The 16392-nt window shown below is 52.5% G+C and overlaps 7 protein-coding genes across 7 annotated transcripts; 3 read left to right on the forward strand and 4 right to left on the reverse strand.

Annotated features, from left to right (window-relative positions):
* Positions 1-45: 45 nt before the first annotated feature.
* On the forward strand, positions 46-1807 carry QC763_207880 (uncharacterized protein). The gene is made up of 3 exons (XM_062909847.1): positions 46-996; positions 1054-1368; positions 1419-1807. Exons 1-3 carry the CDS (start codon positions 792-794, stop codon positions 1619-1621), a joined length of 723 nt encoding a protein of 240 aa, XP_062768677.1. The 5' UTR covers positions 46-791; the 3' UTR covers positions 1622-1807.
* Positions 1808-2315: 508 nt separating this feature from the next.
* On the forward strand, positions 2316-3359 carry QC763_207890 (putative secondary metabolism biosynthetic enzyme; the record flags this gene model as incomplete). The annotated part of the gene is made up of 1 exon (XM_062909848.1): positions 2316-3359. The coding sequence occupies one exon, from the start codon at positions 2316-2318 to the stop codon at positions 3357-3359; it is 1044 nt and encodes a 347-aa protein (XP_062768678.1).
* Positions 3360-3462: 103 nt separating this feature from the next.
* Positions 3463-6013, reverse strand: QC763_207900 (uncharacterized protein; the record flags this gene model as incomplete). The annotated part of the gene is made up of 5 exons (XM_062909849.1): positions 3463-3718; positions 3775-4199; positions 4254-5176; positions 5237-5370; positions 5441-6013. 5 exons carry the CDS (start codon positions 6011-6013, stop codon positions 3677-3679), a joined length of 2097 nt encoding a protein of 698 aa, XP_062768679.1. The 3' UTR covers positions 3463-3676.
* Positions 6014-6089: 76 nt separating this feature from the next.
* On the reverse strand, positions 6090-6704 carry QC763_207910 (uncharacterized protein; the record flags this gene model as incomplete). Its single annotated transcript, XM_062909850.1, has 1 exon — positions 6090-6704. The coding sequence occupies one exon, from the start codon at positions 6702-6704 to the stop codon at positions 6090-6092; it is 615 nt and encodes a 204-aa protein (XP_062768680.1).
* Positions 6705-7132: 428 nt separating this feature from the next.
* Positions 7133-9465, forward strand: QC763_207920 (uncharacterized protein). Its single transcript, XM_062909851.1, has 3 exons — positions 7133-8065; positions 8122-9129; positions 9195-9465. Exons 1-3 carry the CDS (start codon positions 7715-7717, stop codon positions 9378-9380), a joined length of 1545 nt encoding a protein of 514 aa, XP_062768681.1. The 5' UTR covers positions 7133-7714; the 3' UTR covers positions 9381-9465.
* Positions 9466-9486: 21 nt separating this feature from the next.
* QC763_207930 (uncharacterized protein) lies at positions 9487-11664 on the reverse strand. Its single transcript, XM_062909852.1, has 2 exons — positions 11034-11664; positions 9487-10968 (listed from the first exon to the last, which is right to left on the reverse strand). The coding sequence occupies exons 1-2, from the start codon at positions 11361-11363 to the stop codon at positions 9556-9558; spliced, it is 1743 nt and encodes a 580-aa protein (XP_062768682.1). The 5' UTR covers positions 11364-11664; the 3' UTR covers positions 9487-9555.
* Positions 11665-14706: 3042 nt separating this feature from the next.
* On the reverse strand, positions 14707-16071 carry QC763_207960 (uncharacterized protein; the record flags this gene model as incomplete). The annotated part of the gene is made up of 1 exon (XM_062909853.1): positions 14707-16071. One exon carries the CDS (start codon positions 16069-16071, stop codon positions 14707-14709), a length of 1365 nt encoding a protein of 454 aa, XP_062768683.1.
* Positions 16072-16392: the final 321 nt, after the last annotated feature.

Raw genomic sequence — 16392 nt, forward strand, 5'->3', positions numbered from 1 at the left:
GCCATCCTCTAGGTACGACCCGAAACAACCCGAATAGGAGTTAGGGAGGTATCTTTAGTTCACGGTACCTATCCACTTGCCCATAGACTCCCGATTCGTCTTTTCAAGCTTCCCGGCGAATTTTCCGGCCCTGGTATCATGAGGTTACGTGTCCATGCACATATTGCATACCACATCGGGGATCCGGGTTTTGCTGACTTACTACAACGGGGAATCTGCTGCCCTGTGGCGCAGCCCCAACCACAAGAGTGACATTGCATACACCCATCTTGGATCTCGCGGAGTTGCGGGGAGCCTCACAGCCTTTTCCCCGGAGTTTGCTCCGGATTGGGTATTCCGCCTAATGTCGTCAATACACCGCGTATACTGGCCACACGGTTCATGCAATGCAGCTGGACCTCACAGTCTGTGGTCAGCTTCGGCCGAGGCGGTGTCCGCTTCATCTGATCGCCTGAATAGTGTCTTCAATGTCCCTAAACGGAAATTAGAGCACGACTGGAGGGAACGTCCTAACTCAATCTTTGCGCATCTTGACTTCTGCATCACAATGTGCTGCATTTTTCTAACGCACAAGGGGCAGGTGGCCTAACCGGCGACAATCTATGGCAGCTGCAATGTTAACCGCTTGTGTCTCTACACCTTTGGCATCAGGACGGTTTCACAGAAGGATATAAACCCCGTTCCCTTTCTATCAAGATCATCATATCATCAGTTCCCACAACTTCCACAGTATATTTCATCAGCACACTTACGAGTTTTCAATCACCTCGACACATCATACTTTAGTCAAGATGTTGGGCAGTATTCTTCCATTCAACGAGGAGACGGCGGACCGCGTCAGCGCCTACTGTGAGAAGAACTCTCATGGCATCCCTGACGCCCTGGTTGAGCACTGGGAGTGGACTCGCACTCGCTTCCCCGATGCCGACAAGATGTCTAGTCGTCTTCAGGGCTCCTGGATGATATTCACTGCTCGTGACCGCAAGCCAAAGAGAAGTAAGCAATCATTATCCATCACCCACACATAGTCCAGAGCTAACTCTGGTGCTTTAGTCCTCGAGATTGGTTGCTACTCTGGCTACAGTGCCTTGGCCTGGTACGAAGGTACCCGTGACACCAAGGCCGAGATTGTCACGCTTGAATACAGCCCCAAAATGATTGCCGCCTCTCGCGAGGCATTCAAGAAGTACGGTGTCGGTGACCGCGTGAAGCTGATTGAGGGTCCCGCCGAGAACACTCTCAAGACACTGGAGGGCGAGTTTGACCTCATTTTTGTCGATGCCAACAAGGACGGCTATGCTGGATATGTCAAGACGATCCTGGACCAGGGTCTGCTCTCTGCCAACGGCATCATTCTCTGCGACAACGGTAAGCCCTTCCTGACATTATTCTCGAAAGCGAATGCTGATTTGAAACAGTCTTTGCCCGTGGCCTCACCATCGGCCCCGACTGCGCACCTTGGCTCAACGACCACGTCCGCCCTTACTGGAATGGCTGCGGACAGGCATTGGACAAATTCAGCGCCGGTCTCATGGAGGACCCCCGCATCGATGTCTTGCTTCTCCCCGTCTTTGATGGTGTTACTCAGATTCGGTGGAAGGACGGGGCTCAGCGGGCTTGATGCCGCCACCTATTGGGGCCATAAAACATCACGGTTGCTCAGTTCATGTTGATTAGTTTGCTCTTGACACAATACATACAACATCCCCCATCGTACCTCTTGATCCTTTGATGATTATTGCCTTCAAGTTGTGATGTGTCCCAGGTATCATTTCTTTGCCACGACGTGCCATGGTGCCGAACGATACAGCCGAGCGGGGTGAAGAGAAGGTTGAGCCAAGACCACGTGGGGGTTCAGCCGCGTTGCAGATTGCAGATCTTGATCAGAGACAAGAAATGCCAGATTGAACCATCCAACCAAATATAAGCATAAAGAATAAGCGAACTGTGGTTTCTGCTGTGTCACCTTGTTGGGACCTTCTCGAAGCTGCCAATGACGAGCATGGGCGGAACAATTTCCGCCTCCTTCTCGGGGAAGACCAGATTTGGTATGTTACATCTATGTCCCGTTTGGCTTTCTTCCAGAAGGGCAGATATGCAGCCATCAGTCCATGGCAGTTCCTTCCTTCTGTGGGGATAGATGTGCATGTAACGTGGATTGACTTATGTAAAATGTGCTATATATCAGGACGAGTCTGATGGGGCAGGTAGTAGCTACCTATCTAATTGACGTGTAGATCTTGCAGCCTTCTCCACCCCCATCTTGTAGCACCTACCCTACTCCTTCGTACAGAATATTCTCCCCCAAAAGCACAATGGCGCAATCCCTCGCCCAAACCAGCACCACTTGCCAACTCACCACCCACCCCATCCCCTCCCTGCCCGCCGAATCCCCCCCCGACTATGTCCTCGTCCGCTTCCTCGCCTCCCCCGTCAACCGCGTCGACTTTATGGTCCTAAACAACCAATACCCCCTTAAACCAAAATACACCTCCCCCATCACCAACACCCCCATCCCCGGCTTCGACGGCATCGCCCTCGTCGAATCCTCCACCTCCCCCCTCTTTTCACCCGGAGACCTCACACTCCCCCGTGACCTCGGCCTCGGAACCTGGCGCACCCACGCCATCCTCCCCGCCTCCTCCCTCCTCAAACTTCCCCCCAGCGTCAGCACCATCTCCCCCATCGACGCATCCCTCATCCGCTCCGGAGCCCTAATCGCCCACCTCCTCCTCACCAACCCCTCCACCCCCCTCAAAGCAGGCGACCACATCATCATCTCAGCAGGAACAAGCACAGTCTCTCAGTTCCTCATCCAACTGGCCAAACACCGCGGCATAAAACCCATCCTCGTCATCCGCGACCGTCCCAATCCAGAACCGGTCAAGGCCGAGCTCCTTGCTCTCGGTGCAGAAGCTGTCCTGACAGAGTCCGAGGTAGAAGCCGGACTCCTTCTCCCCAAACAACCCATCATCCTCGCCCTCGACAGTGTCTTTGGCAAAACCGGCGAGCTCCTCGCAGCTTCCCTCGCACCAGGCGGCAAGTTCGTGCTTGTCGGCTTGTTGGCTGGCCCAAAGGCGAGCATGCAGCTCACGACTCAGCATTTGTTCAACCGGCAGCTCAGTTTCCTGCCCTTTAGGGGGTCGGAACACCTCAAGAGAATGGGGGACGAGCAGACGGAAAGCTTGATCGGTGAGATTGCGAGAATGTTTGTGGATGGGACGTTGAAAAGGCCCAGGGTCAAGGTTGTGGACTGGACCACCGCTGGTGAGGGTGAGGTTGAAAAAGCGCTGAAAGAGGCGGTTGAGCTTGCCAAGGGGGAGGCAGGACACGTTAAGACTGTTTGGAAATTGACTTGAACTGAAGACATAGTGAGCACTGGATATCAGATTACCTAGAGGTGTAGAACTTTCAATTAGCGCAAGTACAAGAATAAAAAACTCCATGGGTGTTTCTCTCAAACCGCCCAAGTTTGCTCGAATTCACAGAGAATTGGACAAAAGGCCGCCGACATCCAGTCCATTTTGATTTTAACAACTTCCCTGTCTGCCCAAACGCGAGTGTTTTCAACTTTATCACATGTACATTACATGGCCCAGATACCACACTCAAAAGGCGGTCACCAATCTGTCACTGTTTCCAACACCTCCAATCCAACTCCCGAACCATAAAACTCTTACGCCGCAATGGCCTGAATATTACCAAACATCTTCCGTTGCTAACAAAGCCGTCAGTAACATCCTCACATTCAATCAGGAGAGAAAGAATACTCACAGTAAAGCACACCGACAGCACCAAACTAAAAGCAGCCGCAACATAAACAGGAATAAACACCTGCCTCAGCGCGACAACAATCGCATCCGTGGCCGCAGCACGCACCCCAGGGGCCAAAGAGCTGAAGAACTCGCCACTGGTCCCCGAGATGGCCATCTGAAGCTGCTCCCGTGTCGCATCAGGCAGGACCACTATCAGATTCTTGATAGCGTCATTGACAAAGATGGCACCAGCAATCGCAAGACCCAACGCGATACCACCCAACTGACCCAGCATCATGAACGAGATCGCATACGCCATGTCCGCTGGCGGGGTGACAGCTTGGATAACAGCATACCCGGCCTGGATAAAGCAACCGGTACCAATACCAAGCAGAATCTCGAAGCCGTAGATCTGACCCTCAGGCGTCTCGGTCGTGATGCGAGCTGTCACACGGTTAGTTCCCCTTCCATTGGCAACAGAACAAGACAAAGACTTACACATCAAAACCCCGCCAATCAACGTCAAAACACTCCCAAAAACATACCACGGCTGGAAGTAACTAAACCTCGCCATCAAATGCCCATTCGCAAGAATAGCAGCGCTCAGCACAAAAATAAGCGGCAACAACCTCACCGCCGCCGTGATAGCACTATCACCCCTCGTGAACTGGAAATACAGCGGGACATAGTAAATTGGCACGAAGCCGGCCGTGTTCACCGCCGCAGCGCAGCAAAAAAGCAGCACCGCGTTCCAGTTCCTCATGAACTGGATGGGAAAGATCCTCGAGGTCAGGTTGGTCAGGATGGTATAGGTTTGTTGGATCCCAAAAAGGATAAAGAGCGAGAACGCCACGACAAAAAGCGCGATGATCTGCCCGCTGTCCCAGGCATAAAGCGCGCCACCGAGGTTGGTAGCCATGATCAAGGCCGTGATGGCTCCCATGCTAAGCACAGTTCCGACCCAGTCAAACTCCTTGGCAAGTGTCAAGGTCTTGGTCCCGGCACGAGGTTTGAAGTTCGGGATCCAAAGGAGGTAGACTGGGGCAAATAGACCAGCGACACAAAGGTTGATGTAAAACGCCCACCTCCACGTCGCCGGTGACTCAACAAACGCACCGCCTACCACGGGTCCCAACACCGTGCCGATACCCCAAACCAGACCGACGAAACTAAGATACCCCGGGCGCTCGCGGTCGGAGGTATTGACGGAGAGAAGGGTCATGACACCGAGGTACATGCCATTGCCGCCCATGCCGGCAAGGACACGGCCGATGATGAGGGCGTCCATGTTGGGAGCTGCACCGCAAAGGGCAGAGCCGACGTTGAAGAGGATGGAGGAGAGGATGTACAGCCATTTAGCGTCGAAGAGGCCGTACAGGCGGCCGAAGGGGAGGACGACTGCTGCCCCACCGAGGAGGAAACTAGACACAAACCATGGTCAGAGACTGTACTCTTGCAGAAGGAGGTCGATGTAAGCTTACCCAACAGACAGCCATGGTAGCTTGAGCGCATCGCCAAAATTGTTGACCACGGCTGGTGTGATGTCGGCGACGACTGTGTTGTCGAGGGAGTAGAGGAAAATGCTGGATAGAATGGCAACGACAACCAAGGCCCACTGTAGGAGGCAAGAAATGTTAGTGAATCTCTCTTATCACACCACATCTTAACCGGCAATGAGTCCTTACAATAACACCGTGAATGTTTCTTGGTGATGCATTCTGATCAGGTTCTGCTGGCGCGGCAGTCGGTGCACCGGATTCGAGCTGTGAATCGGAGCTGTGGCCGTTGTCCGCCGGCAACTCAACGGCGGGATCAAGCGGCTTCTCCTTGAGGGAGGTCGCTCCAGAAGACATGTTATGGACAGGCGACCCGGGGGTCTTGGTGGGTATCAGGTTCGACCTTTGGGATTGTAGCAGGACGATTAGTGATGGGATGAAAAGTTGTTGAGAGGAAGAGAGCTTCGTCTGGATTAAAAGATGCAAGATATCGGATTTCAGATTCGCGAGCGCTGCATGTGGCCGGGGGGTCGACGATAAAAAGGAGTGCGGTCGATATTGGGCCGACACAAAAATGAACACCAAATTAAATCCGCTAATCAAGGAATGAAAATCTTTTGCAAATCCAGTGATTAGAAATGGGTCTTTGGACACCTGTTTGGCAGCAAACAAAAAGAAAGGGAGCAAGAGGGACGGCAAGTCGCAGTTGCTCTCCCATTCAAAAACAGGGGTCCACACTGCCCAAAGAGGAAATTGTCTCATGTCACTCTCAGCGTATCATGTAATCAGACACAGGCTCCATTTTCTACCACAACTATTCTCTGCCTGACAAACACTCTCATTTTCCCGTGACAACTTTCTTCAAGTGCTCCTCCAATCCAGGAATCTCACCATCCAAGTCGATGCGCAAACCCTTGGTGATGCGCGCAATGAGGACATAGACACCAAGCACGACGTAGACTTCGACCAGCTCCTCCACAGTCAGCAGCTTCTTCGCCTTCTCAACCGTGTCCTCGGTGTTGTTGTATGTGGCAAGCTGCTCGTCCACGAGTTGCAAAATGGCCCTGTCACGCTCAGTGAAGACGGTCTCTTTTGCCAATGCATCGACACCCTTGCCGGCGGTGCGCTGGAGGGCCTCGAATTTCTCTTCGGGCATGCCGTTGATGCGTGCCACTGGAGCGTTGACGTCCCACTCGTACTCTGCGTCCAGCACAGCCGAGATGCGCAGGACAACGAGCTGCCAGTCGAGAAGCGGCAGAATGCGCCGGTTGCCGTCGAAGAAATTGGCGTAGACTCCCATGAGCCTTGGGAAAGATCCATGTGAGTGTCCCAGGAGGTGAAAGATGTTGCGGCGATACGGGAGATGGGTTATCGCCACTGCCACCTCCGGAGGGGCGGTTTGAAGATCCACGTAGGGGACAAGGCAGTTCTGAGTCTTGATAGGGGCAGACATGATAGGCAGATTGATTTGATGGTTCACCTTGCACCGTGAGGCTTCTACTGCACAAACTTTGTACCATTATGTATCCGTCACCTTGGTTCTCAGTTCTACAAGTCCTACAACTACTCCGAGTATGACACCATGCGGCGTGCCCCGGTGTCCCAAGTGTGCCGTACGATGCAGTACGCCCTGTAGGGCAGTGTGGTCTATGTGGAATTCTGCCACAACTCTTTTCAGACCCTTCATGTTTCCTCATCCACAATCATGCATTATCTCCGATGATCGATCCCAGCGCTGCCCTTTGCAGAGTTGCGCCCCGAGAAAATTTCCTCTTTGGAAGACCAGAAGGTGACCAATCTGATGATTTCAAACGAACCGATGCGCTAACCCGCAATCGGAACTCCGACAAAAATGCCCTTTTAGGAAACCCCACTATTTAGACAATTTGCAGGAGCCCCACTCTTCTGCTGACAACATCAGTGAAACGGTTAACTTCCTGTTTCGGCCACCTGCTCGGCAAGGCTTGCCGCATCCTGCGCTCGTGACACGGGCCGAACCCTACCAATCCCAAGCACATCATGGCTGATCCATTCCATCCTGCTCTCACCGATTTTTCTATCTCCGGTTTGTGCAAATTATGTCCGACGAGCCTTGGACCCTTGGTGTTGAACTGCCGAGGTGCTGCCACCTGCCAAGTCTTGTACTCCAAAGTACAGCTACGAGGACTACTACATGCGGTAGCCGTGCGTTTGGCTGGCGAGTGCCTCTCGAGTAGAACGCGGGGAGACCCTTTCTCGGACTATCGCAAGAAAGGCTTGTGGGCTGACACGGCTATCGACATGCCACAGAGCTGGTGTAGCACGCCGGGAAGGCCCAATGTTGGAGATGGTAGAAATACAGCTGCATATGGCAACGAAGACATGCTGATCAATATTGATTATGCCTTCATGTCTTACATGACGAAAAAGGGTATCAACATAGGTAGCTAAGCAGAACCAACACCAACATCACAACTCTTTACAATGCATAACGCCACCGTCAACAATACCCATCTCGACGAGCACCAACGACTTCTCGCGTTGAGTTGGAGCTGGGTACAGCTTCGCCCCTGGACGACAATACTCATTCTGCTGCTCACCAACCTCGTCTGGACGAGATACCGCAGCGGATTGCGACAGATACCGGGCCCCTTTCTGGCGAGCTTCTCCAACTTGTGGAAGCTACGGGCAACATGGAATCAGAACATGCACCGGGAAAACGTGCGGGTGCACGAAGACTATGGGCCTATCGTGCGGATTGGGCCTAACCATGTCTCGGTGTCAGATGCTGAGAGCATGCAGACGATTTACGGGGTCAAGAATGTCTTTCCCAAGGTATATGCGCAGACTCCATTGCCGCCCAGCGTCTATTAGCTAACACCAGCCTACAGAGCGGATTCTACCCCCTAGCAGAAGCAGTCTACAAAGGAAAATTCCTCCCCACCCTCTTCACCACCACAAGCAATGACTACCATGCCAAGCTCAAACGCGGCTCCGCCCGCGCCTTCTCCATGGACGTCGTGATAGGCCTCGAAGAGTACGTAAACAAGTGCATTTCCGTCCTCCTCCAGCGCGTTCGCGACGTCTCCCACAACGGCAAGAAGCCCCTCGACCCCGTAGCCTGGATGCAGTACTTCGCCTTCGACGTCTTAGGCGAGATCAACTTCTCCAAAGACCTTGGTTTCCTCGAAGCTGGCGCCGACAAAGACGGCATCATTGCCGCGATTGGCCAGATTCTAGGTTACGTCTCGTTGATAGGACAAGTGCCGCAGGTGCACAAGTTCCTGCTGGGCAACCCCCTTCTCGCCAAGATACCCGCCGTGGAGAAGACAAACCAAGTCCTCCAGTTTTCGCTGCAGCAGATCCAAGAGCGGCAGAAGAACCCCGTGCCGAGGAAGGATATCCTCACCCAACTCCTCGACACCCATCACAACGACCCGTCCGCCTTGTCTTTTGAGGAAATCGTCGCTATCACCACGACCAATGTCATCGCCGGGTCGGACACCACCGCTGTTTCGTTGTCCTCGGTTATCTACCATCTGCACAAGTACCCCGCCGCCAAAGCTAGGCTCATCGAGGAGATTGACTCCGTAGCCGCAAAGCTAGACGGTATCATCACCTATGCGGAAGCTATCAAACTCCCCTACCTTACAGCTGTTATTAACGAAGCGATGAGGATCCACCCCGCCACAGGGTTCATTCTTGAACGCATTGTCCCCAAGGGAGGCGTGACACTTCACGGGGTCTACCTCCCCGCCGGGACAGTCGTGGGCGTGAACTCATGGGTTCTGCACCGAAACAAGGATATTTTCGGGGAGGATGTCCACTCTTTCCGGCCGGAAAGGTGGGTGGACGGGGATGAGGGGAAGATTAAGGAGATGAAGAGGAATTTGTTTACTGTGAGTCCTGCCTGTTGGTGCTACGAGAGTCATCATTTGATGCTAATACTGGCGTGACAAAACAGTTTGGCTACGGCCCCAGAAGCTGCATTGGCAAGAATATCTCCATCCTGGAAATGTGGAAGGTCGTGTTTGAGCTGTACCGCCACTTTGACATAACTTTGGCCAGTGACAAGGAGTGGACTGTCAACGGGACTTGGTTTACGGCGCAGAGTAATATTGAGGCGGTTTTCAAGCCGAGGAAGAACTAGGGGGTTACTCTTGCGCGCGCAAGTTGTGTGGGACTCAGGATTCAGGGTGGGTGGCAGTTGGTGTATGCTTGCGGAAATATGACGATATTCTTATTCTTCTGTATCCAACCAAATGCCTGATGAATGTAATGGTGATGTTGAAGTACATAAATGTAGATGCAGCATGACTGTCTCATCAAATCGACAACCCCTGAAAAACAACCCTCAAAGCCCCCTCAATATCAGCCGACGCCTTTCCAAGACGCACCATCATGGACTTCACCTTGGTCTGACGTGCCGGGCTAGCTGCAACCTGGCTGGTCCGCTCAACTCGCGAGAGCAGCATCTGGAAATTGCGACTCTGCAGTCTCAAAAGCACCCGAATCATGTGAACCTGCTCCTCGTCTGAATACTGATTCCTGAACTCGTCCGAAAACATCAAGGGGTTGCAAGCGGCAGTGTTGGCCGCGCGTCCCGATGAGCTGCAGAACAGTTGGGCTGGCAAAGGTCCTGAACCGACGGCAGCTGTCAACTGTGGCTGTGATCCACCGAGAGAAGAATGTGACTGCGCAGAACTGGAGTCGGTCAACGAAGATGGCGTTGCCTGGCTACTAGAGTCGCTGCCGTTGTTGCTCAGGATGGCGCCTGCCCGCTTGATGCGGAGATGAATGCACTCAAACATCTCGGTGAGACGATCGCAGAGGATGAGGCGCATGGTGTGAATACTAGAAAGGTCCAGACATTTGGGGCAGTCAAAAGGTTTGCAGCATTGAAAGACGAGCCATTTTTGAAGCCGTAAGACTTGGTCGAGAGACATGGTCGTGATGTGAAACTCGTCGTCGTCGAGTTGCTGCACGACACGGACGAGGTCAGTAAGACACGAGCACGGTGGTGAGCCGGGTCGGTTTGGGTTTGGCGGGTTCTGAACGCCCGAAAGGGCCCAAGATTGGCCTGGAGACAACGGCGCCGTATCCAGTGCGAGCATGCTTGGTAATTCTTGAGTGGTGGTATGAGGAATTGGCCGGGGCTGGGGCTGGGGCTGCGAGATGGGGCCTTCGCTGGATAAGAAGAAATCAAGGTTGTTGTAGGGGTCCTGGTGTGGCTTATTGGACTGCCGAGCGTCATTGCTCCCACTGTTGGTAGAGCTGCTTATGCTGGATCGAACCTCCCCAGAGGCACTGTGCCGGCCAAAGTCCATATCCATATCCAGCCCGTCGATAAGATCCACTGACGTGTTACTGGCAGTCGTCAGCCCCGCTGCCCACGGCTGATCTGCCGAGTCTACCAATGCGAACTCGCAGTCAAAGAAGTCGTTATCTAACAGCGGATCCCCACCAACCTGAACTCTTGGTGCTGTGGTGGCCGCCTGCTGCGACGGCTTGGATGGTCCCAAACCTGCGCCGTTCAAGCCCTCGCCTTGTTGATCGCCTGGTTGAGAAGACGCATCGCCAATGTCCCGCCATGGGCGCCCTGGTGGGTTGTTGGGTTGCGGCGATTGCGACGAATTCGTGCGAGGCTTCTCCCGGCCGTTACTTGTCGGCACGACGCATTCGACCATTCTGGCCCGGCATCGGTCACAATTGCGAGGGTTACTACCGGTGCAACGCAGCTACCAGACGGGTGAGAACATTGTCAGATTGCTTGAGTAGGAAGCTACCCCGATATTGAACGTACCTTTTTGGTCTGGCAGGCGACACAGGCAGGTCGTCGCATAGGACGAGTGCGATCTTTGACCACGCCGGGCCCTGAGTTGCGTCGCACAACTTCCATCCCCCCTCCCTCTGCCTGGCCGCCGCCTGAACTTCGTAGCGTGATGAACATGGCAAGCCAGACCGAAGTAAGAAAACAGACAGAGCAGCAGCAAAACTTGAGATATAACTGTCGTCCGTCTAAGGGCTGTGGCTGCGCGATAGATTTCTTGGCAAGGTGTCGATGGGTGGGTTGTGCTGGGGGTTGTCTTTTAAGAAGAGTCTTGTGGGGGACAGGGTGGGGTGGCGAGCACATAAGCCGGGGTGATTACAGGACCCGTATACGTGGTGCATAATACCCTGATCTTTGTCATCTGCAGCCTCACTGCGTTGCTACAGTTTAATGCAGACTCAGAAACACGCAAGCGGGGCTACAGGCCAAACGAAAAGCCAGTAATAATGAGGCCGACGTCATGCCTCTGCCCTCGGAGAAGGGGTGGAAGAGGGAAACAAAATCCTCCTGATGAAGTGGAAAACTGGTTGGCGTCCATCTTGTGCCCATTTGTGTAAGATATGCGGCCCAAACTTTGTACATTGCGTGCAGGTCGAAAATACAGGTGGCAAGTGAGGAGGGGTAACACATGGTCCGTAGCCCGGGCGGCATTCTCCGACAGCACACATCAAGGACGCACAAAGCACAGGCCGCCAACACACATGACGAAGTTGCAACAAGCATTTTTGTTGGATCGCCGGAAGCCGTTGCTGGATGGAACTAGCCTACCGGCTGTCCAACGATTGTGGTTCTGTTGGACAGAAAAAGGCCGACGGCCATTAGGGTCCTCAGCTGACAGACACCCCGCGTATCTCGAAAGTATCTTAAAACACATAGCCGATGTAGGTAAGCTGACTTTGGCAGCGAATAAGGGATAAATCCTTGCAAGAAACCACACCTCCTTCCCGAACCCGAGCGGGATGGGATTCCATATCAAGGCATTTCTCCTCAAGCAATCAACACCAACAACGACTTCTTGATGACCATTTCGTTCCGTTGCGTCTCCAAACACATGGCGAAAACCGCGTCTAGTTTCAACGGCCTACATGTGTCGCGCCTGTTATGCGGCGCAGTGCATGTTAATGGCACGATCATCATCAAAAGCATGCCGGTGGTCGAATCCTGCAGTATAGATTAGGTAGGTAGTATGTAAAGGGCTTGCAGATCTAGCACCGGAGCGCCGACTGATTCACAAAAGCCAGAGCACGCAAGATGCCGACGAAGTGATGAGCTAACTCCGACGCAGCAACAGAAGCGCTCCTGTTATCATCAGCATCGCCGTCCACAGTTACAGGGGCTGTGTGTCCACACAACTCATCAGCACCACAGAAGCGGAACTGCCCAGCAGTTTATCAGTTCTCTCATCCTTCCACATGCTTCACTCTTCGTCAGTTTGATATATCCTGCCACATTTACCACAATGCACGACTGCAAGAGCCCCTCCAATCTCGTTCTTGCGAGCAAGTGGTCCCGAAGAGACAAACTTGCAAATTGTGCTGATCTCGAAGCAAGCTGGAAATGTTGCTAAATCAATTGCGCCGACGTGTGTCATCCTACCCTACCTTACTTAGAGTTAGATAAGCCGTTTCACAGGAGCGGGACGACTTGCCACCTTCACGACAGTCACGATATGAAAGGCCGATGAACTTCAGGCATCTCCTTCATTTATCTCCATATTCGGAGGGTTTTCAGAATGTCTCAAGCGCACTCTTCATCGCGAATAGCACTACATCAAGTATCTCTTTCCCCTTTTCCACTACGTAACTCAGAGTGCATTCTGGGTAGGTTATATCTGGGTCCTTCTATAGTAGTAGGGACTGTACATCCAGACTGTCATTTCCATGGAAATCCGATACAGATTTCGGATGACATACTGCCAAAAACTGAGGAAGATTTCTCTCCCTATCTTCTACATTAATATCCCTCAGTTTTCCAATGAACCTAAAGTATATAACCGCCGATAAAAAATAGAAATCGAAAATGAAACGGGCTATAGAAAATAGAGGTACTTCGGTATATCGAGCTTGTATTCGTAGGCTCTTAGGCGGAATAGGAAATGAACTAGAACTCTTTACATATCTAGATATTTAAGCTCCGATCTATAAAGCCGCGGTTAAATTATATGTGTGCTATCGCAAGGAATGCGTTTTGCTAAGGATTCAGCTGAAAGACTGGATCACGTTTGGATGTCCGTGCGCGTTTGTGCTGGACTTGGCTCATCACTGCGGCACAGCCCAGGCCCTTACCTTAAGTATATAATCGTTTACTTTCTTTAGCCTACCTGTAATGAAATGGTGAGAAAACACACAAACCAACCACAACACCACAAATATACCCTCAACAGGGTCTCTGAATGAACACACCTGCGTGACAGTGGCTCGCTCGCAGGCCGCACTCCACGTAGGACAAAGAAAAGACTCTATGGGCTCGCAGACCACGTAATAAGCACCTGATCGGCCTGATCAGAGGGCCAGAATTGCCTGCACGCGTGCAAGGCACAAAATATGAAGATATAAAAGTCGATGTCCTGTCTAAAATAGAATGTCCGAAGCAGACCGTTTATATACATGACCCCTGAACCCCCCGAATCCTCCGAGAGCCCCACTTCCTTACTCAAACCCTCAGGCCTGTGAGCGGCACCCCAAACTACTAATTTGTTAATAGGAAGTGATAAAGAAGTTTAGGTAGGTATTTAAATATGAAATAGAACTATAGTTAAGATAAGTAGTCTGTTAGTTTATATGACGATTTAACTTTGCCGTTACTTTAACTTACAAATTCGTCATTCGAACTTAAGCTAGTTAGTTTGGACATTTCGAAATCAAATATATTTTTTCCAAGCTGAAATTGATAGGGGGCTAGGGTGGAAGAGGCAGTGCTGCTCCTAACTACACAACCCACCCAAGTCTAAAAGCGGCAATATATTCCCTTGACCGGGAAGAATAGCTTGTGCGCCGCCAGGTGCTTCGCTAAGCTCTCCGGTTTCCGCGCGCCGCCGTCCCTGGGCTCAGGTAGGAGGAGGCTGGTCTGTCGGACCGGGTCGAACTGGAAGAAGTCGCCGAAGAACATAATGATCGGGATCCCACCGAACGGGCGATGCTGGTCGTCCCTGTACTACCTCAGGCGGCTGTCCACCGCCGCGAGCGTCAGACCGCCCACCTGGCTAATCTCCTGCACATGTGCCCTGTGCCCGGGCGCGAGCAGTTAAGCCGAGCTGCGGACCTATAAAGCAAGGTCATGCGTTGACCCCGTAGTCTGGCTTCTGCAGAGGTCTCGAGTTTAGTTATTACAGCAGTTGCGGAGAGGCACTGACGGCCCATTTGCTTCGTCTGTCAGGCCGGATGGGTCCTTGTCAGGGTGGCTTGTAGAGCAACCGTGCGAGAGATGTATCACGATTAGATTTCGGAAATCCCCAAGTCCCACCAGGGCGAGGCGTCTGGTTCAAGTGACGCCAAGTTCTCCCGCGGGCTAAGAGTTCTCCCCTATCTGACTGGGGAGGACGGCCAACGGAGGTTGTAGGTAAAACGTTATGCCCTTCGCAAGGGCAATAGTGCCGCTGGCAATAGACTCTGAAACTTTAAATAGTCAGACGATTCTTGCAATGCATCTATCTTGTTTCTATCACCCCGATTGCCGTTGTCCAGGCTTCGTGACTGCCCCCGACATCAAAAGAATCTTCAAATTCCTCTCCATTTTCGTGTTCCGCTCGGCACAATAGGACAAGCCCCGCTGCAGTGCATAGTTTAATAGATAACTCAAGCCTTGGGAGATGATCACGAATTAGAGCGAACAAAGACCTCCAGTGACCAATTCCACCCGAAACTCCTACTCGGACCAAAGTAACGCTTTCGAGTGTTGCTTTGTGCCTCACGATAAAAGCCCCAAGATCCTGTACGCTACAATATGCCCTATAGAGCCCTAGGCATTGTAGATTCGGTATTTGAAGCTTCGGTGCGAGCTGTTTTAGCCGGTCAACCCGTGGGCCGTAGTCGACGGGTGTGATGACCAGATCCAGTTGTGTGAGTTGTCGAAACACACCGATAAATGCTGATAAGTCGTCCGCCCATCGGTCCTCAGCGCCCCTCGTTGCCTCCTCGGATACATTTAGTGTGAGCTCCGTGAGGCTTGGAGGGAGGTTCTTGTAGTATTGGAAATGCGACTCCGAGGGTCTAAGAATGTCTGGCGCAATCGCTTCCCTAGAGAGGACACCAGCTGTGATGGCAAGGCTGCTAAGAGCGGCACCGCTTGTAGCGATGGCTGTAAGGGCGATGCGAAGGACATGGCCCAGAAACTGAACTTCCATGTAATCGTCCAGGGCGGTTGTTGGCGGTAGACCTGTTTGTCGGCCATGCGCTAGTGCACCCCAGGGTCGGTGCATGTTACTAATGACGGCAGCCTCGATGTTGGGAAGAGAAATCAACGCCTGCGTGATGTAGGCCTGCGCAAGGCCGGACATGATTATGTGTTCCTGCTCTTCCCACAGTGACGTATAAGCCACCTTATCCAAAAGCGTCTCACACGAGGCCTGAGACGAGACACTCCCTTCATCGGTTTCCCGACCTTCCTCTCCAGGGCTTTGGTCCTCCTCCTCGCCGGATGAGTGTGCATCATCTATGCTGCCCACTAAAGCTGCGGGAGGGTATCGACCTTCTTCTATGGCCAGTAATATGTCACCTCCATGCTGTGCAGTATGAAAGTATGAATTTGGGAACTCCACGAAATGATCCGTACAGAGTTCGAGTGTTTTCACAGCAGGGCCAAAGTCTGGATGTCGCGCAATCTCCAGGAGGTTTTCGAGGCTGAGCCTTGAGAGCATTATGTAGCGGGTCTGGAAGTACCGGCTGATGAAAGCTGGCAACGTGGCTGAGTTTGTATATTTGGACGTCAACCGGAGGGCGGAGAAGCCTTGGGCGTCTAGCCCGCCAAATATGATAGCCAGCAGCTCGTTAGGAAGCCGAAGAAGTCCCACCATTGTATCTGAGAGGTTTCTTAAAGGTATGTTCGAGTAGAATAGAGCTTACAGCTATGCAAGCTTTGAGGGCAATGTATCGTGATGTGTTGAATGCTGTTCAGCTGAGTTGTGGGCGGGGTCAGGATGGGTGGATGGATGGAATTTATTTCGCCCGGAGGCACTGAGCCTAAAGGGCCTTGGCACGCTAACTAATCCGTACATACGATTCGTCCGCTTCTCCCGTGATCTCGCACAAGCCCTTTTTGGAGTCAGGCAGTTGTTGGATTGGCAACAGTTACAGGCTCGAATAGACATAGATCATGACCGGCACGGGCATCAATT

This window comes from Podospora pseudopauciseta (genome assembly GCF_035222475.1).
Source record: "Podospora pseudopauciseta strain CBS 411.78 chromosome 2 map unlocalized CBS411.78m_2, whole genome shotgun sequence".
Classification (NCBI taxonomy): domain Eukaryota; kingdom Fungi; phylum Ascomycota; class Sordariomycetes; order Sordariales; family Podosporaceae; genus Podospora; species Podospora pseudopauciseta.